Source organism: Strongylocentrotus purpuratus, unplaced genomic scaffold (assembly GCF_000002235.5).
Source record: "Strongylocentrotus purpuratus isolate Spur 01 unplaced genomic scaffold, Spur_5.0 spur5_scaffold_6, whole genome shotgun sequence".
NCBI classification, from domain to species: Eukaryota; Metazoa; Echinodermata; class Echinoidea; order Camarodonta; family Strongylocentrotidae; genus Strongylocentrotus; species Strongylocentrotus purpuratus.
Genome location: NW_022145612.1, coordinates 53,414,669 through 53,440,762, shown reverse-complemented (window position 1 = coordinate 53,440,762; position 26,094 = coordinate 53,414,669). Strand labels below are relative to the sequence as shown.

Here is a 26,094-nt window from a genome sequence, read left to right as displayed (position 1 = left end):
TAAAAACCGGGGTAATGATTTCCAAAGCTCTTAGAAAGTACCCAGAGATGTGATATCATGGTATGATGGCAGTTTAAGCAGAATTTCAGCATGTATTTCTGTTTACAGTTTTGTTCTAGAACATATATGTTCCGCCTCTGTTTCTACTAAAATGACTAGAAATGAATATGCAGAATGTCACTCTTGCCAAATATATGTTATATACTGAGCTAAAAGGAAAAATATTGCATTTTTTACTTTTAGTCAAGCATTTTGGGTCAAAGTCACCTAGATTTTCCAGATCGCAAATTGGCAGTTGAAACACAATTCTCTTAGGACATAAAACCCGCTTTACTCCAATATCCTGCCAAATCAAACTCACTTTCAGCGGCATTTCCAAGTCAATTGGATCCAGAGAAAATACTACTCAATCACAAGAACTAACATCAAGTTTGCTTCAATCACACCCTACATGTAATCTTTTTTCAGACAGGATGTGTTAACATTAACAACAAAAAACACCTGAAAAACCAGCTGCGGCAAAATAAAAAATTAAACTGTATACAATTAATGGCAAGGTGATTAAAAAAAGTGTCTGAAGTATCTTAAGAAACTTGAGAATCCTTATTTGTCTGTGTGCATGGTGTAAGATACAGAAGTGTGAAGTGCTCTGCGCTTTAAAGCATATTATTTTGTCACCGTTTTGTGCGTGTGTGTGGGTGGGTTCCTGTGTGTGTGTGTATATGACGTTGACTGCATCTTGTCTTAATGAAGATGTGCTCCTGCCTAATCCATAAGGATGGGTTTACCAAACTTTATTCTAAAATGTGATATTATACTTAATTCAAACTTTCAAGCTTTATATCCAATCAATGATATGAAAATATTAAATACATATTTAACACAAATATATTAATAAAAGGGCTTTTACTTTTGCTTCTTGTAAACTTACTTTATAAAAATGAATTTAAACAAAATGATTGTTATTTATAAACAATCTTGACAGTCATCTGTATATGGTAGAGAGAGGCGAGAGGAAGGGGGCCGAGTTTTCCTTACCCATATCCTAGCTCCTCTTCCCTGGAGTCAGCAGCCCCTAAAGAGGAAGTGTAATGTCATGGGAACATGGGTTATTTTTAGCTTTAAAAGGCTTGAAAAAATTCTCTTATATAATTTGCCTACGTAAGTCAATCAGTGCCCTCTGTTCTGCTCCTTGATAAATCTTTGAGAATATGTAAGGATATGGTTGAGACAGGTTTTGAGGCACAAGTATAAAGCAAGACTCAAGGTCTTAGTGCTGTCTCTTTGCATCAAAGCATCGTCTTGGTTCGCTTTTAATTCAAGATCATCGGGACATTTGTGTCATTGACTTGATCAACATCCAAAAATATACATGTAGAAGTGTCATTTTTATTTGTCATATATGTATAGAAGAATAACCAAATTTTGTTAAACAAAACATACACAACAGTTAATATCTTTCAAGGCAAATTTTGACAATTACTGCCACAAATATTTTCTAAATAAATTGAAATCTTGATGATTTTTATATTTTCAAAAATAGACAATTTATGCACAAACTTTTTTTTTAAATTTAGGAGTATGAAATATGGGTTGTTTGCAATACACAATTTTAATGATTATATGGGACATTTACATACCTAGAATCATTTTCTGATTTATTTATATTAATGACAGATTTCAATCAAATCATTTTTCTGTGATTCAATAAATGTTCTACCATGCAGATAACTTTTAGGGTTTAATTCTAGATTTTTACCCTGTACTGTTATGAAAGTTTGACTTTCTACTAGATATAGAATTAATATGATTTGTTAATTTGCTTTAGATTAGAACTGTAATCAATTACTGGTATTAGTTCTTGTTTTGTCGGTTTCAATAAAACATGTAAAAATGTAGGTGTTAAGTACAGTTCTACGCATCTAACCGATGGACAGGCTATTCATGATACTTGATAATCTGAGGTAAATATTACAAACGAAGGGGAAGGTTGTAATTTGATTGAATGTCTAAGTGGCTATTGAACTTGTGCTGAATTATGTCTAGTATTTGGCCTTCATGCCCTAGATGCTGGACTTATTATATCTATGATTAGTCATGAGCTAAGTGATAAGACCTTCAAAATTGAAAATTTGAAACCTCTGTGTGTGAGTGGGTTGCGGGTGTGTGTGTGTGTGTGTGTGTAGGGAGGGAGGGAGGGAGTGTGAATGTGTGTGTAAGGCTTTTATTTTCATTGTAGATCTACAACTGATGTAAACTCCAATATTTAGTCTGACCAATTTGTTTTGATGCCTCATTACATACAGAAATGACAATACGTCATTAGTAACAGGCATTTCAAGACCCTGCATTGTAAAAAATAAAAAACATTTTTGAGTCCATATTCACAAAAGTTTAATGCTGCAAAAGTTTTTGGTGCTCCTATGCATTGAATGCCCATACAACACTGTACACTGCACAAGTAAATTGACTCGTACAGATACATAATGTTTATAATTATATATATATATATATATATATCTAGGCACGATAATGTTGACAAATGTCAAAATTTAATGAAACTATGTTTCTTATATTGCCACAAGATTTTATTCATAAAAAATCCTGCAATAACAAAACTGGCCTGGAGGTAAACATCAAAGTGTGTTATTATTAGTCTTTGAATAAGCCCCGGCCAGGATTGCACTCTCTGACGAAAATTAAACTTGGACATGATTGGCAATTTGCGAATATTTCATGCCGTGACAAGACTGTCGGCTCCAATTCACAAAAGTTTCCTAGCCCTGCATTAACCCAGGCAAACCCTGAACCTTAGTCTTGACAAACAGCAAAGCTTTCAGATGAAAGAGAAGAGGAGCATGCACAGTCAATGATTTCCTTGATTCTATAAATGGATTAGTGGAGGATTGCTCATAATGCTGGAACAATGGAAAGAAAGCAATGTTAAGGCCAGAAATTTGGCACTTTGCCCCTGAAGGTCCACTCATGTTTCTGTCCTATGCTTCAGAAATGTCACTGGGGGTATTCGATGATTGACACATTTCCTCATATTAATGTATCAGTTTTAAGGACATATACAGGTGATGAAGATGATGAAGAAGATGATGTTCTATTTGAAAGGCGATGGGTGAAAGGCCCTAAATTTGCTCTCCTAAGGTTTCTTATTTCAGAACTTCCCCAGCAGAAATATGCCGATATAATAATATCTGTTTTAGCGGCCACCTGTCTATAGTGTGCGTCACCTATAATGGTTTCCTCTAGAATGAAAAGTGTTGTAGAACGTGTCTGGAAAGGTCAACTATCTGCAGTGGCTAGCCTTCCTGTGTCCCTTGTATGCCCTTTATAGACATATTTAACTGTATAATAATAATAATAATATTTATATAGCGCACATGTCCACCATGCAAGATGCCCAAGGCACTCTGAATATTACCAGGCTCTACCAGTTTTTATAAAAGTTTGCCAAGTTGTAAAGTTAGAGGTATTGTAGTCTAGTGGATAAGTCTCTGACTAAAGGTCACAAAGTACATAGTTTGGTTCCTTGCCTGGGAACTCCTGTCTTTGGCAAGATGTTAATCTACAGTTGCCACTCTCCACCCAGGTTTAGATGGGGTACTTGATTTGATTGAGCAATAGTTACTTAAGCGCCATGAATGTCATAGTGTATGAGTACTATATAAAAAGTCAATATTGATATTATAATCATCATCATTATTAAATCAGATATTTCAGCCTTGTGGTTGAATGGATTGTTTATGGATCTGAAATATAGCAAAGTGAACTATGGGTACTGGCTTGTGCTAAGAATACTAAACATATACAGAGAAAATAACTTAATTTCCAGACCAAGAAAGATTATTACCATAATCACCTACATGTGCTATACAATAAGTCATCATATCGTGTGCAGGCAGTACGTTTTGTTACTCATAAATATATTTTCTCCATATAATATGAAATGTGTAATATTTGATATATATTTACATTTTAAATGCATTTTTAAAATGTAGGTTTTGTTGATAAATGTGTTGTAGTGTTGTTTGTTAAATTTTGGATTTATCATACTGCTACTGTGAATTTTGAATGTTTAAATATACCTTTAGCTCATATAGTACCTTCATGATATTTGTAAAAGTTTATCCAAAAGTGATTTCATGACCAGGGATAATGCTGTCTTTTGGAATTTCAACTAGGTCTAATTTCTTGAGAAGCACTGATCAGTCTATGCTCAGGCTCATGAAGAAGGACCCTATGAACTCTCTTATCAGAGCAGCAATCAGAAAGGCAACATATTCATACCTTATAAACATATCTCTCAGGATCTTTATACATTGGCTCACCAGACCAAAATAGATCAGAGCGTTTCCTCTGGTAAACGCTGCTTCCATTTACTCCATAATTCTCAATAAATCTGTTTTTCATCAGAGACATTTAGATGTGCTCCTTTGCATGCTAGATGTATCATCACTTATCCATCACTTAAATGATAGAGTTTTCCCCCAATACCAACCATTATGGTGTGTTTTATCTATTTGATTGCTTACTTGTACTAAGTGTTGAAACAAGATGTGTGTTTTTTCTTCATGATGAATATGTCGCACTCCTTAATTCGTGACAGTATTTCATGTGTTCAATATCCCTTATAAATGGCCATATATCTGAGTTGGAGAAACTTTTGTTATTGTTTTACATTTTGAATGTGACATATTTTTCAGTTGAGAAACGATAAAAAGGCGTGGTAATATTTTTTCTATTGTTTACTATGGACAGATTTACACACATTTTTGGTCAGTTTACATTTTAACAATGCTTCTTTCTTCTGTCTTTAGTATTCATGCAAAAGAGTAATATACAGGTAATGAACATTAAACCTCATTTACCAAGGTGCTATGCTAATATGCTATATAGCTTTGGAAATATTTCAGTAATGTTCATTGTAAAAACAACACAAATTTGACATTTTATTGCCTTTCCTGTATGTTATTTATTGTCCATGAATATATTTCAGCTCTCAATAACACTCATTTTAATAATAAATATTGTCTGTCTTTTCTTTATTTGTCTATCTCTAGAATTGATGGTTTGAGACTGGCACAGCTTAACAAGGTCTTGAGATGCATTCGATTAGGCAATTTCAGGTGATATATGGGAGTTTATTCTGATGATTTTTATAAAAATTTAATCAGAAAATTTCAGCAAGAAGCAATACAAATATCTTCAGTGTTTCACTTTATGTAAAACTTAAACAAAATCTTGTCAGTTGAAAGAATTATTATTCACAAGATCACTCAAAGGGATATTAAAAGAGAAAAGAAATTCATGGAATGTTCATCAAATAAACAATATTTAACATTATGCATGTATTGTACAGATATTCAGAGAACATTGAAAGGAGAATTTTTTTTATTTTGCGTTACTGTAAATAAGTTAACCAAGGAGCTAGCCATTGACAGGTGTTTGTGGTCCCTGCTGGCTCCCCCAATCTTCATTTGCTTTTCCCTTTTCTTTCTTCACTTATGTTCACGTATAAGTATATATTATGTGTGTGTGTTTATAACTTTGTATTTCATTTCTTTTATCATGGTTATCTTTTTATGAGAGTAAACAAATAACTATAAAACTTAGATAAATGTTCATTTTTCTAAAGACATGATTTGAAATAATTTACATTTGTTTAAACAAATTTGAATGGAAATGGTGCTTGAATTTTACTACATGTACATTTTTATATAGGTTATTTGATTATTTATATCCGTAATAAGATTCTGTGGAGTGAAACAAAGAAATTGTCTTTCATCTAGCCCTTTTTGCAGCGCCTTTCATCAGTCTGTCTTTTTAAAGTGCTTCATGATCAGCAAATACATGTAGAGCTCATACGTACTACAATTATTGATTTGATTGTATTCCATGTAACTTTGGGGCATTTTACCATGTATCATATATTTAGAAATGTATTATTGGCCTTGCTGAACATTCAAACATAGTTATGTATTTCTATTTTTAGATATGTCCACAAGCCTCTCAACCTAGGAGAATTGTCTGGCAACCATTTTGTTATCATATTAAGGTAAGTTCCTGATGATGAAAGCCAAGTTGTTCACTGAGTTATCATGGCTGTATATCACATTTCATATAAGCTAAGAATTTGACTGTTTTAACAATATTTTTTTTGTTAATCTTTGAGTAACTGTTTTTAAATGCAAATAAAACCAAAACAATACTATTTGGTTCCAAAAGAAAAATTCAAAATAATAATATTTGTATTCGTTACAGTGACAATGTACTCGACTCAGTCGAAAGTATGAAATATCTAGGTGTAACACTAGACAAAAGCTTAACATGGTCGTTACATGTAAAAGAAGTTGTTAAGAAAGTATCGGGTACGATTGCCTGCATTAGACGTATACGCAATTATATTTCCCGTAAGAATCTTATTACATTATACTATTCTCTTATCCTACCGCATTTAAACTACTGTAATTCAGTATGGGGAAATACTTCGAAACAAAATCTAACAAAGTTGCAAAAATTACAAAATAGATATGCACGATTAGTTCTTCGTGCCGAATATTTTACACCCCAAAATGTTTTAATGAGTAAATTGAAATGGCGGTCATTAGAGGAAAGAATTAAATATCAGAAATGCATCTTGATTTTTAAAATCATAAACGACCTATCACCACCATATCTTAATCCATGTATAAGTAAAAGACCGATATTATATTCTACTCGTTATGCTTTAAACAGTCCATTATTCATTCTAAAGTGTAAAACAAATTTTAAAACGAAAACCTTAGCGGTTTCAGGAGCTAAAATATACAATAAATTACCCTATCATATTAAAAATTGTAAGTCGCTGCAAAGTTTTAAAAAGAATGTCAAAACCTTTCAGTTTCCCTTGTAAACATATTTTCACGTTAATTTGACCTTTATTTATTTATTACATTTCATTCATCTAGTTTTTTCAATTTGATAGTTGTATTTTTTTCCTTATAATTTATTGTTAATGCGTGTTTTTCGTTACCCATGTTTAATTATTGTATATACCATGTATATTTTACCTTTGTATGTATGTTTTGAATTCATGTTATTATTGTACATGTTTTTTATGTGAATACAGGGCTCTCTGGGAGAGCAGGCTCAGAAATGAACTTGAATGAGACCACCCTGTTAAAATAAAACTATAATAAATAAATAAATAAATAAATAAATAGACAAGTTTGACAGATGCATTTTCTTTATGGTTCTATGACACATACTTTGGTGACAATTGCTCTGCTGTCAATATCCCACACTAACCACATTCCTAACTTCAACCCTGGACCAAACTCTACACTAACCCTACCCCGATCTCCATCCCCAACCCTAACCATTTGCCTAGCATAACACCCAACTGCATCCCTTATCCTTTAGGTCTTTGAAAATTCAAAGCCCCAAGCAAATATCACAAAAAGCAAATGTTTAGGTCACAAACTTCTGTTGATGTTCCTTCCTTCCTGATGGAATGGAATCTGTCAATTGTTGCTGTATTGGGCAGGCCTTGTGCAGGCTTTAATACAGTGAAGATCCTTCAAGGAAGCTTTCTTTATCCTTTCAAAACTTGAAACGAAGGTGACTCCAGTAAGGAATTGAAGACGGCAATATTTCAATGACTTTTCCAGACAGACATGCTCGTATCTTGGACACATGGATGGCCGGGGCCCCAGAATTATTGGTCATATTCTGGACACAGTATGAATCCTAGCTTTGAATGAGAGGCATTTCAGATTCGTGTTCGTTGTTAAAGGAAGTGAAATATTAAAGATGCTCAAAATGGTGAAATTAAACAGATGTACAAGCGAAGTATCCATTTTCAATGGGTGTGTGTCAAATACCTCTAATGTTTGTAAGTCATGCACTGACTCATTTATTAAAGAGAGATCAATAATACCGTAGTCAAAATTACAAGACCGACACCAAGCTGTCTGACAACAGATCCCCCAAACAAACAAAAAACAAAAAAACTACATTAACTTTTCTTGACCAAGAATCAGTTGTAGTCTGTTTGGAGTCGGTTGCTCAGTGTGACTTCAGGTTTTAAATGCATACCTGCATAAGAAAAGTAAATATTCCTAAAGGGCTAATTTGATCAAAAGGTATTATCAAATTGAAATGTGAAACATGACACATCAAAAGGGGGAGAAAAAAAACAGATTTTATATTCAGAATATAATGATGATGAATATCTCCCAAAATGAACATAGTATCCCTTTGGGAGACTACAGCAACTGCCTCAAAATGATTCATGTCGTTTAGTTAGTTCATTTTTTAATTTTTTAAATGGCATATTCCCATTGACTGACAAAATTAAATGCTTTATCGATTACATAGTAAGTCAAATTCCAGAACCCCATAATTTCACAATTTTGACTGAGGGCTCATGGATACAGACCCTAAATCAAGACCCCCTCATGAAAAAAAGTTATTGTAGAGCCTTGCATTATATAATAAGTAAATTAGACGAGACATAAGATTACGAGGTATGAGCACATAGAAGCCCCCCTCCCCCTCCACCTATTCCCCTTCTCATAGGCAAGGTATTTCCTGTGTCCACAAGATGTAATTTCCTGGATTCATTTCCAGCAAAGTTAATAGTCCGTTAAGAATGTCCCTACAGTGATGTTTGTGAGTGTATCTCTGCGCTCATCAACATCAAACTTAAAGCCCCTCTAAAGTGTTGGGAGCCCCCAAAATTTGATGGCAAAATTTCACCTTAAATTGTATCATAATGTGAAAGAGGATGTCATTTAAGCGGGACTGCACTAATTGTAGCTACTTGCGCTCTCTCTATAGCGAACAATACCTAAGCGGTACCCATTGGTCCCCCATAATCCCTTTTTTTCTTATGTTAATTGAGAGCTGATTAGATGAAATAACCATCTGTCAGTGACCATGCAGGGAGGTCTAATCCCTCCTGGCCAAACTAGTGCAGACAGGCATACATATTTTTGCAACGAATTTCAAAACAAATGTTTTTAGAAGTCAAATATTAAAGAAAGAGTACAAAGTTGAGGTTTTCTGCTATAGTGAAAAGACTTGAAAAGGATTTCTCTTCAATGTTGCTTTGATGGTATTGGGCACAAGAATTGATTACTTCATGAAAGCAGCCAAGCAATTATGCATGTATTTAAGAAAAAGAAACTAATTCTAAGACACATTTTTTTTTTGCATGAAATGTAGGCATGAGGGATGTTTTAAGGATAAATGTAAATCGTTGAAGAAAAATACATACTGCATGATCCAAATTTGTACTCATTTTGAATGCTTCTAGAACTTTCCCTGTACCTCTGTTATCAAAGTCAAGTTTGAAACATGAATCATAATGGATTCTTGCTATAGAGAATGAGGCTGCATGCAGACACTCTAATAAGTTCCACTGTTGCATGCTGTTAATTGTTACATGGAATCTGCTACATCAGTCATTATTAACGAAGCATTCTAAAGACAATGCCTCTATTAAAAGCCAGACTGGGGCTCCCCTATTTTTAGCAGGGTAGAGAACTTGCTCGTCAATCAAATTATTATCTATTTCTAATTGGCAGTGAGTTTGGAGGGAAGTAGTGAATTGCTTGTTATTAGTTCTGTAGAACAAAGTTTACTGCACAAAGGGTAAAATACATATCTAGTCCTTTGAAAAAACTTGACCGTTCTGAATCGTTTAGTGATTTACATTAATTATAATAAAGAAACTCTTAATTTCAATGTAGTAATTTTTCATTCAGTGGGTCTGTTTTCCTGTGAGAAATTAATGAATACAATTTTGTGCATGTATTATGGAAAGGCAGGTCTTATTGGTGGGCCAGTGTTCCAAAATTCTGTTTAAAAAAAAAAGAGGAAATAGAATTATACAATTCTTTGTCAATTAGTTCATAGAAGTAAGTTCTGAGCATATTAGGTTATTCAGTAATTTAAATTAAAAAGCTGTGAGATATATTATGATTATAGAATAAACACAAATAAGTTTCAAACATGCAATCATTTCAAAATCAAATGAAGAAAGAAAGAGATGCATGCAACATAAGGATGAGAATATAAATGATAGAAGTTGAGTTGAGGGCCATGGCTGCAGTGTCTAGCAGTCCTAATTGGAGCTAGGTCATGTAAACAATCTGCCGTTAGATATCCTGTGTGATAATGAGACAAGATCTTTCTCATATCTCTGAAACAAGTCCTACAAAGCTCATGATGAAATAGAGGCCTTATGTATGTACTTCTGAATTTCATTAAAGGAATTCAAGAAAGCTGAGAAATAACAAGATGTTACAAAGACTTTAAAAAATAATCTTAGAATAGTTTTTGAAACTAGTTTGGAACCAATTCTGTTATAAGAAGTCCTTCAAATGTACTATAGTTGTACTAAAGGAATTAAAGAAACCCAAGAAAAAGTGAGATTTGTATATGGGAGGGGGGAATACAGAGAAGTACAGGTAATATACAGAAACTCAATATCTTGACACTCAAGGAATGTAATAAACTAGAAAATGGATTAGTATGTACATTCCTGTTTTAGAATCGTTTCTGACAAGAACTAGTAGTCACTGGAAACTATTGGGATTCAAGAAATCCAAGAAACCTAGAAATGGCAAGATGTGAACATTTTGTTTTTGAAAAACTATAGACAAGTCCATGTAGTCCCTGGAAATTTAATATCTTGGTACTTTATAGGTTAATGGAATGTGTTGAGTACTTTCATTTCCATTAAGTGGGATAAATGCTATGATTTCATTGATTTAACACTCTGGCGTTAACCTTCCTTGACAATTGCTTAACACTTTGGTTGCTCTCTTTGCCTCCCTGCACAATCACTTATTTGCTAAAAACAGTAGGCATCAATTGATGGAAGGAGTTCTTCGTGAAAAATGATGTCTTTGAAAAATTACACATTTCTGGTTTCTTTTAGCTTCATGAAAACCCTTCTAACCCAGGTATAGATCAATCCTGCACTGGAAACCATTAAATAATCTTGAAGCCTTTGGTATCTATCCCATGATAAATACAATATGGCACAGAGAGATTACTTGTGTGGCACAAGGGTTACCGGTAAGGATTTCTATCATATTCACCCATTGAATTTAAAGCTGTACTGTCTTCTTAGGCAGATATGTATTTCAGTTTCAGTCAGTTCAATGTAAATGATCCACTGACTTGAACTTTGTTAAACCATTGAAATCACAGTAAAAAACAAAATTCTGATTTCAAAACCTGACAGTTTCAGTCCAGAAAAAGCTACTCTTCTGGTTAAAGTTGTAAGAGATTTTCTGTCTGCTATAACTTGTGAACTCTGTGTTTATCACCTTTGCCCATTCCTAGATTGACTACTAATATAACAAGTAAAAACCAATGTCATCTTTAAAAAAAATCTCATCTATGCTTGATGTTTCTCTCTCTCTCTCTCTCTCTCTCTCTCTCTCTCTCTCTCTCTCTCTCTCCCCGTCTTCCCGTCCTCCCTGTTCCATCAGTCACTTTGATAATTCTTCCAGACAATTATTGTCAAGAGAAATTCCATCTTCTTGAGTTGTAGCTATATTTAAGCTTGAACATTTAGATGAATTCTATTTCATTTAGTTCCATAGAGATTAGTTATATAAGTCATTTTTATCAAATTGCCTTTTTTTTTATTTGCCTCAGAAACTATACCTCCTTACTTCCTTTTAGTACTTGGAGAGGATGGTATTCATTCCATATTCAAAACCAGATGTAGACAGAACCATCTTCTGAGATTTGTTTGATGATACCAACAAATCTTTAGCTTGAAAGACACGAGTTATAACATTGCCTCCCTAATCATGCAACATTATAGGTTTCCTACGGTTGAAATATGATACCTCTGAGTATGGCTCCTTTTGCTTTGAGACGAGTCATCTCATCCGAAAAGCTGCTAGGTATTCAAAAATAACAATAGAAGAAGATGTCAGGTTTTAATGGTCTTAATGTAACCTTTTAGTCACTGCCTTAAAATCAATGTTGACTAATGTGGGTTAATTTTGTTCTGCTTTGGAAATAAAAATCTGGCTTGTCTGTCTGCAACTGTTGTCATTTAGGGTAAAAGTAGCATCATTTTGATGTAAATAGGAGAAAAAATAGAGCTTTTAAAGTACCTTGAACTTCCTGCCCTCTGGGAAACAGAAAAAGAGGAAAAAATAGCTTAAATTACAAGTCAAAAGAATAGATATGTGACTTCTTGTAATTTGGAGATCATGGTAGAAGGCTATGCATCTTTTCAAATTAAGATATAATCTAGGTGCCATGAAAATGTATTACCTAAATGAATGAAAGTAGTGAAGTTTACATCAGTAGATTTAAAGGCAAATCCAAAGTATTACTTGTCATACTACAGTCATGCTAGTCATACTTTAGTCATGATTACATGTATAGACAGTAACTATCTTTTCTTTTCATCAAGTATTGTCCTTTTCAACTTAACAATACTGCTGGAAAGGAAAGAAAGTCCTATCCAATCCAAATACAGTGACAAAAAATTGTCCATTACAATTGTTATTTAACATGAATGTTTTATTTCTATCAGATACGTTTTTTAAGGTACTATTAGCATATATTTTGGCGTGTTGTAACAATAACGTTTTGTTTATCATAAGAAAACAAAATTTGTATTGAATGTGCAGCTCTATATCACGATATTGATTCCAATACAGCCTGCATTTTCCTTGTCACAACTTTTTGTGAAATTGAACTCATTCCATCAAATAATAATGTGTTTTCCCTTTTTATTTGATATTAATGACATTAACAGACTTGCATATGAAATGGAGATGTCCTGTTATGACAGTATATAGCATCAATGTTAATGTTACTGACGTGATTACCAAATGAGTACATAGGTTTTGGGTGTTCTATGTCTCGCTGTGTGATGATGAGAGGGATAACCCCTAAAATAAAGAGCCACACAGGATGTCTCACTCATACAGAGGTTCCTTCCTAGCTGTCATATATAACTATGGAACTAGACTTGACATATAGTGGACAGGGGAAAGAGAGAGACTAGAGAGAGAGATGGAGGGAGTTAGAGATAGGCAGAGAGAGAGAGAGAGAGAGGCAGAGAGAGAGAGAGAGAGACAGACAGACAGAGCCAGGCAGACCGACAGACAGACATAGGGGGAGAATGAAACACACACTAATAAGAGCAGGTGAAGGAAGAGAGAGGGAGCGAAAAAGAGAGAGAAGGGGGATAAGGGAAAGAGAGAGACAGAGACAGACAGTAAGGGGCAGGGATGGAAACAGAGAGAAAGCAACATATAAATAAGAGATAGGCAGAGAAAGAAAGAAATACTGAGATAGAAAGAGTGACAGAAGGACAAGGCTGAGACAGAAGATAATCAGCTGGCACAAGAAGAGAGAGAGAGAGTGGGAGAGGTTGAGAGAGGGGGGGGGGACAAGACAGGGACAGACAGAATGAGAAGAACACAGATATACAAAGAACAGAGAAAAGTTGTTGTCTTTGAAATTAAGTCAGGGGAATATCTGAATAAATGACAAGTCAAAATAAAATTCCATGAAAGGGCACGTAATATGATGTATCTGGCAACAATTGCTTCATTTTCAATTTCTGACACTCAAATTCCTAAATTCATTCTAGAGCAAACACTGACCCCAACCCTAAATCTAACCTAAAACCCTATTATAACCCTTACCCTTCCAGTATATCTCTACTGAAAATATTCCCATGGCAGATGTTGCCAGAGTAAATGTTGCAAAACTTCCTAACCCGTGAATGATGTTTATTTTAATTGCAGGATGATGAAGGGGAGTAAGGAGCAGATCAACCATGCAATGTCGTCTCTGAGAGATGCTGGTTTCATCAACTACTTTGGTATGCAGCGATTTGGTAATTCTCTCATCGCCACCTACCATGTTGGAAGGTAAGTCAGATAGATGGGGACATCTCTACAGTCCCAACGTAATTTGCATTCCATGGTCTGTTTTATTGTAGGTTCTACAATACATGCTTCAATGACAACTGCGCTAGGGTATGCTAACATAATTTCTTCAGACCTATAGTAGATGTCAACAGAGTAAATGTAAGATCACATGGGTCAATAAATGAGGGTTCACTGGAAAGGTTCTAGTGAGTAAATGTAACTTGATAATAAGTGTTTTCTTCACAATCAGTAGAAACTTACCTATTTTGGTAAGCTTTCACTTGCCATGCTGCAAGCCTCTTCAAGCTTTCTTCCTCAATCTGGCAGGGTTATGAGTGGGTCATATGTCACTGATAGCATTTCCAAATATAGAATAGATTTCCCGAAATTAATATAGAAAAAGTTGTAGGATACTATAGAACTGATGCTGAAGGCTTGTTAGCACGAAAACAAAATCAATGAGGATTTCCACATTATATTCAGGGGGTGGATTTCATAATTATAGTTAGCTAATGATCTTCACTGGTTCAGATGAGCTTGGACTATGACTGGAAATCTCATGCTCTGTAGCTCAATCTGATTCCTTGAGCAAGCATTGGTTTGCTCGACATGTGCTATTAGAGAAACTTCAGGTTTGGACTGTTTTCTAAAGAAGTGACGACTCATCTCAAGCTCAAGCTTGCTCATGCTAATGGAGTAGCACCTTAAACCCATTGACTGCGGGAACCAGGCGATGAATGTATTAAAGGTAAAGACCAGTTTTGGAAATGCGCCCCTCTCAAAAAATGAAAATGGAAACTCTTTTTACCAATCATGTGAAAGAATATGTTTTGACTAATACATGGTGATAACAATTTTGCCGGGAAACCGCCTACTAATTGATATATTTGGTAAATTGGTTTATCTATTTGGACCAAATAGATAATATGCACGTGTCGCGCATGTGTTCGTAGTCCCATATACATCTTTCTGTAAACAGTGCTTGTAACTTTACAAAGACATTTTGATGATTCCAGAACCTTGCAGTACACACCAATACTTATATGCTAGATGATCAACTTTTTCTGATCGATTCCACAACGTTTCTTTCACAATGCAATCGCATGACCAGAACTGGTCTTTATCTTTAAGCCTATGGGGGAAAGAGAATTCAGAAGTCATTGGGTTAAGGCTGGGTCTTGTGTTGCAGTGATGGAATGATACCCACCAAGCTGTCTTTGACACCCTGATGCCTTCAAAGGACAGCTTTGTAAGCCCACCATACTCCCATGACCTGACCATATTCCAGCTAGCCCTTATCAGCAGCTAATGGCTGGCTTCCATATCTTATCACATCCATGCTCCAATCAATTTCACTTCACGTCTCTCAAGATTTAGGCCGTACCCATTTTAAGAACCACAAAACGTGTACCTCAACTTTCGGTGTGCAAGATGTTAACAGTTAACCTCCTTTTGCCGTGCATTAGTAGGATGTATTAAGTGGAGAGTTAAAAACGGGTGACTTGTAAAGTCACGGCTTAAAAAAGGCGGGAAACTTTGGTGATAATTTCATTGGAAATGACAGGAACTATGTTTTTAGCCAAATTAGCTATCAAAGTTCAATTTCTTTGGCTCGACTTCATCAGAAAGGTTCATCGTCAGGATGAAGAAGGTGCATGCAATTGAGGTAATAGATATTAACAAAGAAAAATTTCACAATAAAGTTTAACGATCATCTTCGAGAAAGAAATCATGATATCCTTGTAATTACGAAGTACCTAAGTAATTTTCAATGAATTTAGAACTAATTCTCGTCTTCAAATTGGCTAGAGATCTATTGTCAGAAGGTCAGTTCATATTAGGTGTCTTCTAAATTTCAAAGTTATGGAAGATGTAAATCTGGATGATGACAAATTTTTCTTGAAGTTCCAATGAATATTTGCAGGACCTTTACAAGTAAAAAAAAAAAAAAGTTTCCTAATGATGTGGTGAGTATTTCTTAATTTTATTTTGTAGGAAACAAGTATAGCTAGAATATGCAAACTACTACATTCAAGAAAATTATTTCCGAGAAGATATGATAATACAATCAATACACATATTTTCAACATTCCATACAGAAAACTATTTTCAAGAAGATTTGTTAAAGACCGTCACCACTACTGGGCCAGAAGGGATTAGACCACACAGAGAGCCATCGAGGTCACTGTGACAGGTGGCTATCTCATTAACTCAGCTCTCATTTAACATAAGAAAAAGAGGATCATGGGGGACCAACAGGCACCGATTGGGGAAGTAGCTACAAGTATGGCAGTGTGCCTTTAATACAATTGCGAGCAGTCCAGGAATTTTCACCAAAACTATATTCTAGATGATTATTTTCTGGAAGATTGATATTCCCTGCAGCTATGTGACTGTGAATGTGACCGATGAGGACCTTGAGCTGTTGCTGTAGACTTTCTCTCCTGGGAATGGGTGTGGGACACATGATTAAAGCTGGCCTGGAGATTTCGTACGGCACCTTCAAGAAAACATAGTCCAGGCCAGGCTAGGAAAGGAGTTTGGGAGCAAAATGTTCTGCTTCTATATATGAAGAGATGTTATTCCTTGTCAGGTCTTAATCAGGGTATTAAGAGCTACTTATGTACATATTATGAAATGTATTTTCACTCATTGCCTCTAGAAACTTGGTGGTTACTGTGTAAAGCCGATGGGAACTAGATAATTCAGTAGTAAAAGGTTAAGATTTCAAGATGTGACCAAATTTTCATTGACAGCAAGGTACATAAGATAAACACTGATATGGTGATGATTTTGCTCTCATAACATTCTGATATATTTTAGAGAAGGGTTTATCACCTAGAATGTGCTCATTATCCATTTGTCTTTGACGGGTAGGATTGTTTTCTAGTAATTCATAATTACAAAGTACAGAGAGCTGTTTCAATCGAGGTGGGCACAAAAGTCTCAACATGAAATATTCATGACTAGCAGGATTTAATTTCGTTTAGGACACCAGAGATGGAATTGCTCTACAGTAGCAACTTAAAGGGGAAGTGCACCCTGATATTAAAGTTGGTTTTATTATAAGCAGAAAAAAGAGAGAAACTGGTCAGTGAAAGTTTGAGCAAAAACAAATAAAATATGAGCGCAAAAAGTTATGAATTTTTAAAGGTGCAATCAATCAAACACAAATCGGGAATTCTGTGACGTTTCTTGTGAGGTCCCCTCCCATTTTCCCTAACATACTAAAAACTTTTAAAACCTATGTTTGCTGCTTATTTTGCTGCTTATTTTAATGGACAAGAGGCAGGACTTGATATCAGGGAAAATGGGACAGCCCTCGGAACTCTCGATTCTCCTGACCTGTTTTCTCACTCCATGGAGCAAGAACTGGGGCTCGCATCTGTTGAGATGGCCAGATATTGAGGTTAGAAGATTAAGGTTGGATTAGCCGATGGATTTATCGAAGCAACGCCAGGACATTTTTAGGTTGATCTGTTCACACAAAATGGATCAAAGCTGGGAAATTGTCATTTTTCCAGCTTCCTTTGCTTAATCCAACCACTTAAAAATTGTCCACTAGTCCTGTCCAGTCTTCAAAATGACTTAAACCCCTTCTGATGAAATGTTGAAGGTAGGTACAAGAGTTGATCAAAAGTTCTATCTGTCGCGATATTTCTATGGGAGTTTTATGAGGGGGTTGAAGATTGAAAGGAGCTTTTGGTTGAGAGAAGAAAAATATCTCCAATGAGATGCCCATTTTCATGTGATTTTTCCTATTACCGGTAAGGAAATTAGTGAAGTTGAGAGTTATGAGTCATGTTTTGATAAAAGTAGGATGTCTGTTCACTATAGTGCCATAGATGAACACGTTGATCATGTTCGATATTAATTATTAACACTGGTCATCAGATGTATTCATGCACACAATGTATGCACTATATCCACTCCCATGGGAGTATTCCTATAATATAGTCACCGTCAGAGGGCATTCATGGCAATTAATGCTTGAATTTTATGTTAAAATGATTGATTTTTTCAGCACCATTATTTGACATGTAGATGTTTGATGTGTTGATTAATTGAAGCATTTGAAAAACAAATTTGTAGTGGTAATTGTTGGTCTATACCCAAGCAAAGTCTATTTTAATATTCTGCCTCACTCGGCCAGTGAGTATTGCCCTTTACATGCTCTTTTGATATTCTATTGCAGCTGTTTTTTTTTCCCCAGGCTTCCAACCCTTTAGCCCCTTCAATATACCCAAACTTAAGGCAATAATAGCATAATCTACATGTAATAACCTTACATTATTTGTCACTCTTGTCGAGACATGCACCAGGACTGCCGAGATAGGTTAGGGCATACTCTTGAAATGAGGGGGGAAATCAGTGAAACTATATGTTGTGAGTAAGAGTAGATCTAATCACTTCAAAATGCATAATGCTGCATTCATATTCATGACCTAAGTTGATTCCTCACTAATCAGATGAAATTATAAGGTTATCATAAAATGTTCTGTATGAGAGTCTCAGTCCGAACTGTGTATCAATTTTGATGGTACTAAAAAGATAGTAAGTTGTGAGAAATGTAACTGTCAAAGGGATGACCTTTTAAGGTAACCTTGGAAGCAAGTCTCTAATGACATCATTATCTTCAAGAGGCATGTACTAGCTGTATTTGTATTGTTATTGTTCTATTTAATTTGTCTCAACTGAATGTACATTTGTTAATTCAGATTAAGTCCAAGAATTGTCTCATTTCTAATAAGGACATAAACTATCTTTTCATGAAAATGTATAGTCGCGAGATATACTTTATACAAAAATGAGATTTCCTTTAAGCAATTTTGCTTTTTTTAAAGTTTTAGCTTAACGGAACTATTTCAGAGCTTTCTATATCTAAATTGCTCACTGCTCCCGTGTATTTTCACTGAGCATTATACTTCATGTTTGAAGGAGGACCCTGGTATGGTTTAGGTGTGAACACAGCAACCTCAGTGGTATTACAGACATCACTCTGCCTAGGTCGTATTCTGATGGAGAGGGAACACAATGTGCAGGAAGGGGACCCCACTGGGGAGAAAGGCTACGCCATCGGAGTCCCAAGATCCAGCTGATGTTATCGTTGGGAGACTGTCAACTCCCTATTTCCTCCACCTTTCCTCCCTCTTTATGCCAGAGGGAGAAGCCATATGTATGAAAAGGTGCTATCCCAACACTGTAGATGACTTACATGAAATCGAACACGTGGGGACAGGTATAAGTTGATATGGCAGGTAAACTCAGGAGATGTAGTCAACCATTGTCAAATAATTTGGTTATATGACCCTCCATAACCTGACCTTTTTAAAGGTTTCATTTGTTCTAGTTTGATGTCTACATGAAGTAAAGGCAGTACTTTTACCTATTGTTTTCTCTGTCTTTAATCCTTTTCTCTGTTGTTATTTTTTTTACTTAACCTCCAAAGAATGTACAAAACTATCACATGGATTACAAAGGATAAGGTACATGTAAGGCTTATATTTGCCCCAGTTAGTCAGTAGAATTTGGCACTTTCAATCTTTTCTTAATCTTGCCAAATGACAAGAAAACCATAATGAATCAGATCATATTTGTATGACTTTATTCAAGGTCACCCAATGCCTAATATTGAGATGAAAGTTGGCATTTACCTCGCACCAAATGTTTGCCATTTGTTCATTGCCAATTCCACATTGCTAGCCGTGATCATGATTTTATAGGGCAAGCCTCGTTTCCCTATCGCATGATTCATTGGATGAATCATTGGTGAGCCCCCCAGTGGTCTGAGATGAAAGGAAGGGGGTTAGGAGGTGCCCCCGTTCTATCCAGGGAAGAACAAAAGTGTCATGGCTACAGCCATAAAATCAATCTGACAAGGGTTAAGGCATGGTCAGACCTCTCCAAGTATGATAACTATATCTATACTGATAAGTAGATACCAAATTTTAGGACTACATTTCAGGACTACACACCCCCAAGAAAGATTACTGAGTCAGAGTCCTTTTCACGACTCCTCAACCCTCTCTCTCTCTCTCTCACTTGGTGCACCCGCAAACCTACTGTATAGATACCAAATTGTTCCCTTCTTTTTTACATGGAAAATGAATGGGATATTGTTCTATTAAAGTCAGACCTCAACAGTTTATACTAATGAGTCTGCCCCAGCAGTGTTATTGTCTCTGTAGAGTGCATGACTTTCTTTATGGACAAACATGAACAATAATGTGTAAGCCAAGGACTGCATTTCTTTGACGTGATGTCAGTGGCAAAAGAAGAATAAGGGGCTGTGCCCATGGTGTTTGATTGACAGAACCAACCATTTTATCATTTTGGAAAATCAGTAAGGTTTGACCAGGTTTGTCATTTTAATTTTCAGTAAATTGTATATACATACAGTTTATCATTATCATGGAAGTCTGACCCAGGCCTTTATGTACAAGCTTGGGGGGGGGGGGGGGGGGTATGGAATGGTTTTATGTAGGCTTGTGGGATGACTAACGACAAGCTGTGATGAAATTATTTCAGTAAGTCAGTCTTGATTCATTCTTCATTTTTATCAGATCAAGATTTATCCCATCATTTCATTTCTGATTGAGGGAAATTGCAATGTATAAGCTATATAACTTAATAAATTGTTGTACAGGTACCCTGACAACTCAAAAGAATATTTTTAAAGGGTAGAGCCAATTAACCTCTACTGATGTTGCTGCTTGATTGGTAGTAGAGTGAAGGGAGGGGGGGGGGGGGGCTAGTTGCCTGGATAATATGCAGAATATCTACCACTGGGTAATTTGACATTTCAAGATTTCATTTTTAATTTGATTCCCAGTGTTTGATAGTTTGCTCGGACATGAGGTATCATGCTTGCAATCTTCATGATGCATGTGCATGTGGCATTTCTGAATGAAGGGGAAAAAAGTTTATCATTGCAAATTCTTTGGCCTGAACGTCTTTCCATGGAATGTAATGTTTTCTGAATATTAAAATAACTAAATCTGCCTGTTGATGTTGCTTGTGATTGATTGATGTAATCTTTAGGCAACCGTCTCTTTCAGTTTTGAATCAAAAGGAGCTTCTTTTATGCACATATGTTTGTAAAGACAATATCTTTGCATGCACTATTCCTTTCTTAAAAATTTGTTTTGTCTTGGCAAAGGCGTATGGAAATCTCCTTCTGAAGTGATACCCTAGTAGATTACTCATACTCTTATTTTTGGCATTCATTCCTAGTTGTCAATTTGACACCACTCTTTTCTCCCAAGTCATTCAGTGGTAAGCCCTTACCTTGAGATTTCCCCCCTGCTGGAGCCATCATATTTGATACAATTCCAAAAACTGCTTGTGCATTGTAAGCTGAAGTCCTGGCATTAAAGTAATCAAATCAGATTTATCAGATTTATCAGATGGTAAAGTAATTAGAGATGTTTGTATCATGATCATAATCACCCTGAAAGCCTCCTTCACCCCTGATGTTGTAAACCACTTAAGATATCTGTAAAAGGAACAAAAACAAACAATACAGAGCCAAAGTAAACTGCCAATAAGCATAGATCACTATTTAAGTGATATATATATATATCAAAATATCTATCTTACAACATACATGTGGATTGAGTATACCTAAGGATGTTAATGTTGCATTCAACTGCATATTCAATCCCTCTTGCCATTCAGTTTATACATTTTTTTTTTTTAATTGCTGCCCTTTTGAGAAGCCTTTTTACCATTTCATGTGTGAAAGGGATATGTTTTCAGGGGTTTGATCAATAGAAAGGTACATGTACCTCCCTCCATAGCTTCCAAATTATACGCAAATGTAATTCTTGACAAAATCGGGGGCATTTGAAGGGAAATTGGATATTATGGCAAACAGACCATCTGCAGTACAGATAATAATAATAATAATAATAATAGTGGCTACTTGTATAGCGCACAGGTCCACCTTTCGGTGCTCAGTCTGAATAAATACTAAGGCGTACTGCCATGTGGTACAAACTCTACATCAGACCACATTGTGTCTAGGACCCAGGATGATTCAGACTTGGGTGTCCAGGCACAAAGACCTGTTTACACTACCAAATAAGAATGTTCTTTATTAACCAGTGGACTACTCAGGCACGGCGGAGCACCCCAATTTGCATATCATTAGCGGCCCGTTCTATTTGAATAACCAACGGACATCTGCGTGAATCCGAACATGTGTGTGCTAGAATGTCAAATCTTAAAATTCGCGTTGCGCATTTATTACTGCCAATATCGCTATGAAACTTTCCATACTAACTAAAATTATTATGAATTTGATGTCATTGAAATAAATACGAAATTCCATGGAATAAAACTCGAGATATTAATGTGTTTTGAGCTTCGCCCCTCGAAAAACACGACGTCTACTTTTTAAGTTTGTGACCCTATCAAGCAATGCACGAAAAAGAGACTTGGTATGAATATTCATTAGGGTTGAATCCATACATGGGCGAAATTTTCGCTTCTCCGCTGTATTTTTTTTGGTTATAACGTTCTTTTTCATGGGGCTTCATTTTTAAAAGTTGTAGTCAGCGAACTCATTGAACATGACGTCATCGATCTCAGCGATGTACTGCGCATGCGTCTTAGGCCCGGTGCAGGCCAGATCGAAACAGCTGAGCCATTAGCGTGCACGTGTGCAGTCGGCTGGCAAGACATGTATAGCCAACGCACACGCGAGGTTCAGACATGACACACATTTGAATGTGTGGGACTGGTCAAACAATTTTGCGACAACGAAGGATTATTTTTGTTCGATGAGATTCGGACATTGGGGTATGTTTTTCTCTGTTGCGACCCTATCAAGCAACTATGAAAAGAGATATTTCACAACGATTGAGATTATTAAATTTTCTTTCTGTTCATACGAGGCAATTCTTTCTCGCTCTAAAAGAAATGGTGAATTTTACGGTGATTTTGTATCTCATTTTTTTCGTTTTTGTTCGTCAAAACTATCCCTTAAATTTCACATTTTCTGTGCATCAATAACTCTTTTTATACACATGAGTGTCTTGCAAATTTATTCAATACTCGATTTAGTAGCTTTGATTGGTGATATTCATCACATTAATGAAGAATTTGTCTTCGAAATTTGTTTACTTTTTTTCGCATTGATCGGTACACAATTGTTGATTTTATGCAAATGATGTTTACTGGACGAGAGTCGATCGCACGGTAATTGGGGTGCTCCACTGTGCCTGTACTGAATCTTCTGATTCCTTTCGAGTTCACTCTGGAACCATCCGGTTCTTTTGGGCAGTGGGTTCAGACTGATCAGAAAGAAAACTCTTGCAAGGCACTTAGTTTTGCTTTTTTTCTGAGGTCTTTTTTTTGGGCCTATCTTGCCAAACTTGTAAGTGGCTTTGTAGCATTACTAGATTTCAAATTTAAGACCAACTTGGACCAATTCCATCTCATGAAGCTGTCACTGAGGTACTTCATGGTCTTGCAGAATGCTCAAACAGAGTGCTTCTTAGCACAGTTGTGCAATGATGTTTATTTGAAGCATGTTGTTGCTAATCAGGACAAATTACACTAGCGAACACTTGCATACTGCATACATTGGTCCCAGCTCAGCAGCGGAGCTCTACAGTCAACTTCAGTAGGTCTTGTCCTTTTGGCTAAGTTTGGTGAAAATGTCACAAATGAGGGTTCCATACAATATAAAATCCCAAACTCTATTTACTTTTAAAAAAATCATGAACTTGCATGAAGGGAATGAAGTTTATGGTTCAAATATTTTCTGATGAAAAAAAGGTGATATCAAAAAGGATACTTTGATTGTTGAAGCACTACTGCAAGTATCAATGGTACCTAGTTAAGCACTCTTATTCTCTCAAATGGGAATGGTGTCTGGGGAAAGTGTAAACAGTGTCTGAGCATCATCGTTCATTGCTGTCACTAGATTTTGATACGGAGATTATGTTCTTAATTTCCTCTTTCCTCAAGGATTATCTCCCTGTTTCGATGAGGTAGGATCCCTACCAGAAACCTGCGGCCTGTTCGGTCAGTAGCTACAATGAACCTGCACATAAGTGACCACAACATATAATGACCAGCTTACCGAGTGAACAGGTGGTTGCCTACATGTTCATTATACCATTGCTGTCCTATTGCACTGTTATTAGCTTGCTATTTTTTAAATGAATTCTTTTGTAAGTACTTAACAACTTTTAATGTCACTCTTTGTCTGACTATATCCATGTATAATTTTTCTGTTACTAGATCGATGGAGGTCTAGGTTTACCAAGAGGAGAGAGTGAATATGTGTAAAACAAAGCCCTTGCAGAAAAAGTTCGAGCAATGTATTTTTTAGATTTAGAGTTATAGAGCATTAGAATTCTCCAGGCTTGAAAAGTTTGAACTTGTATTAATTTGCTTTTAATTCAGTGTGCCCCATGCAGCTCTGGGGTAATTTTCTTTTTAATTGTTTTGTAACCGAAGGTAGATGTGGAATTATCCAAGGAGATTTTCCTTTTAATATGCTAATCATTTGATAAGGAAACAATGTAACTGAAGGTGAAAGCAATTCATGACAAATTTTATAGAGGTTTGTACTTTGGAGTCAATATTTTTATTTATATGTCTTTCTTAATCATAGCTAATGGTTTCAAACCTCTTTCTACCCCCCCCCCCCCTCTCTCTCTCTCTCTCCCTCTCTCCTCTCTCTCTCTCTCTCTCTCTCTCTCTTTCTCCCTCTTTATTTCTCTCTACTCTTGCCTCTCCCAACCTCCCTTCCTCACCTTCTCTTGTTTTCTCCTTCCCTTCACCTCTCTCTTCCTTTCATCTTACCCTTTATCTCCATCTCCTTCTACTCCCCCACCCCCTCTTTCTTTCTCTCTCTCTCTCTCTCTCTCTCTCTCTCTCTCTCTCTCTCTCTCTCTCTCTCTCTCTCTCTCTCTCTCTCTCTCTCTCCCTGTAGAGCCCTACTGTTGAACCAATGGCAGACAGCAGTAGACCTGATCCTCAAACCAAGAGAAGGAGGTAAGATGTATTGAATACTGTACTTTCCCTGATAAAAAAGTACCATGGTAACCAACTTACAATCCACCATTCGAACCATGGTATCAAACAATGAAATAACCATTGTTTGATACCATGGTTCATCTCATTAATGTACCCATTTCGTATTGAAGAAAAAAAATATATAAAGTGTACCAATCATCACACAATTTTTTTCTTCCTGTATGTTGGGACTTCCATGTTACTATGTTATATTCAAAATATGAACTTCAAATATCACTTCTATAAAGACATGTCTGGAAGTTTAAAGCCTGTCTGTACTAGTTTTGCCAGGGGGAATTAGACATCCCTGCAAGGTCACTGACAGGTGGTTATCTCATCAAATCAGCTCTCAATTAAGAAAAAGGGGATCATGGGGGACCAACAGGCACCGATTAAGCATTGTTTGCTATATATATAGAGGGTGCAAGTAGCTATAAGTAGTGCATTGGGGCTTTAAATTCACTCTCAATTAACATTAAAGAGACTTGTGAGTAGACTACTTGATCCACGCGGTTTGCGCCCACATGAAAATAAGGCCTGGGGGGGGGGTGTTTCATAAAGAGTTTGTATAGTTACGCATGACTTTACAAACGACTTGTATATGAAGTGCCAGATAGGATGCCCAAACTTTTTTCTGATATTTCCAATAACCTCAATTAAATTATGGCAAAAAATATATTTTGCATTAAAAATGTTTGTTATAATAAGAATGTTAATCTACATCTGCACAGTTCAACTTAATAAATAAAAATCAATGATGATTGAGCATCCCATTTGGCTTTTCATATACAAGTTGTTCGTAAAGTCATGTATAACTTTACGAACAGCTTTATGAAACACCCCCCAGCTATGGAACCTAAGTCCAGCTTGAGTTCCTTGTGCACGGTCTGACTTGTATTATATTTGTTATTATCTTCCTACTCCTTATCCATTAGGCCGTAGAATGCTAGGTAAAGTTTTTGAAGTTGATTTTCTACATGTTGTACATGATTTTTTTCAGGTGATTGGTACACTGAAATTAGATTTAGAACAGTGTATAATCACTGCTACCAAATTCTGCTATCAGTGATTTTTAGCCCTCAATATCTAGTGTTCTTCTTCAAATAATCATCAATACTTTGAAATCTTTACTGAATAATGTAACCTT

At 35.9% G+C, this 26,094-nt stretch overlaps 1 protein-coding gene across 1 annotated transcript in view; it reads left to right on the top strand.

Moving 5' to 3' along the window:
• The first annotated feature begins 5,034 nt into the window (after positions 1-5,034).
• LOC762780 (pseudouridylate synthase 7 homolog) overlaps positions 5,035-26,094 on the top strand; it is a 30,308-nt gene continuing 9,248 nt past the window's right edge. Inside the window, exons 1-4 of the mRNA XM_030972864.1 lie at positions 5,035-5,138; positions 6,005-6,067; positions 13,791-13,916; positions 24,865-24,926. Of these exons, the coding sequence (XP_030828724.1) occupies positions 13,792-13,916; positions 24,865-24,926 (187 nt within the window). The 5' untranslated portion in view covers positions 5,035-5,138; positions 6,005-6,067; position 13,791. The remainder of the gene's footprint in view (positions 5,139-6,004; positions 6,068-13,790; positions 13,917-24,864; positions 24,927-26,094) is intronic.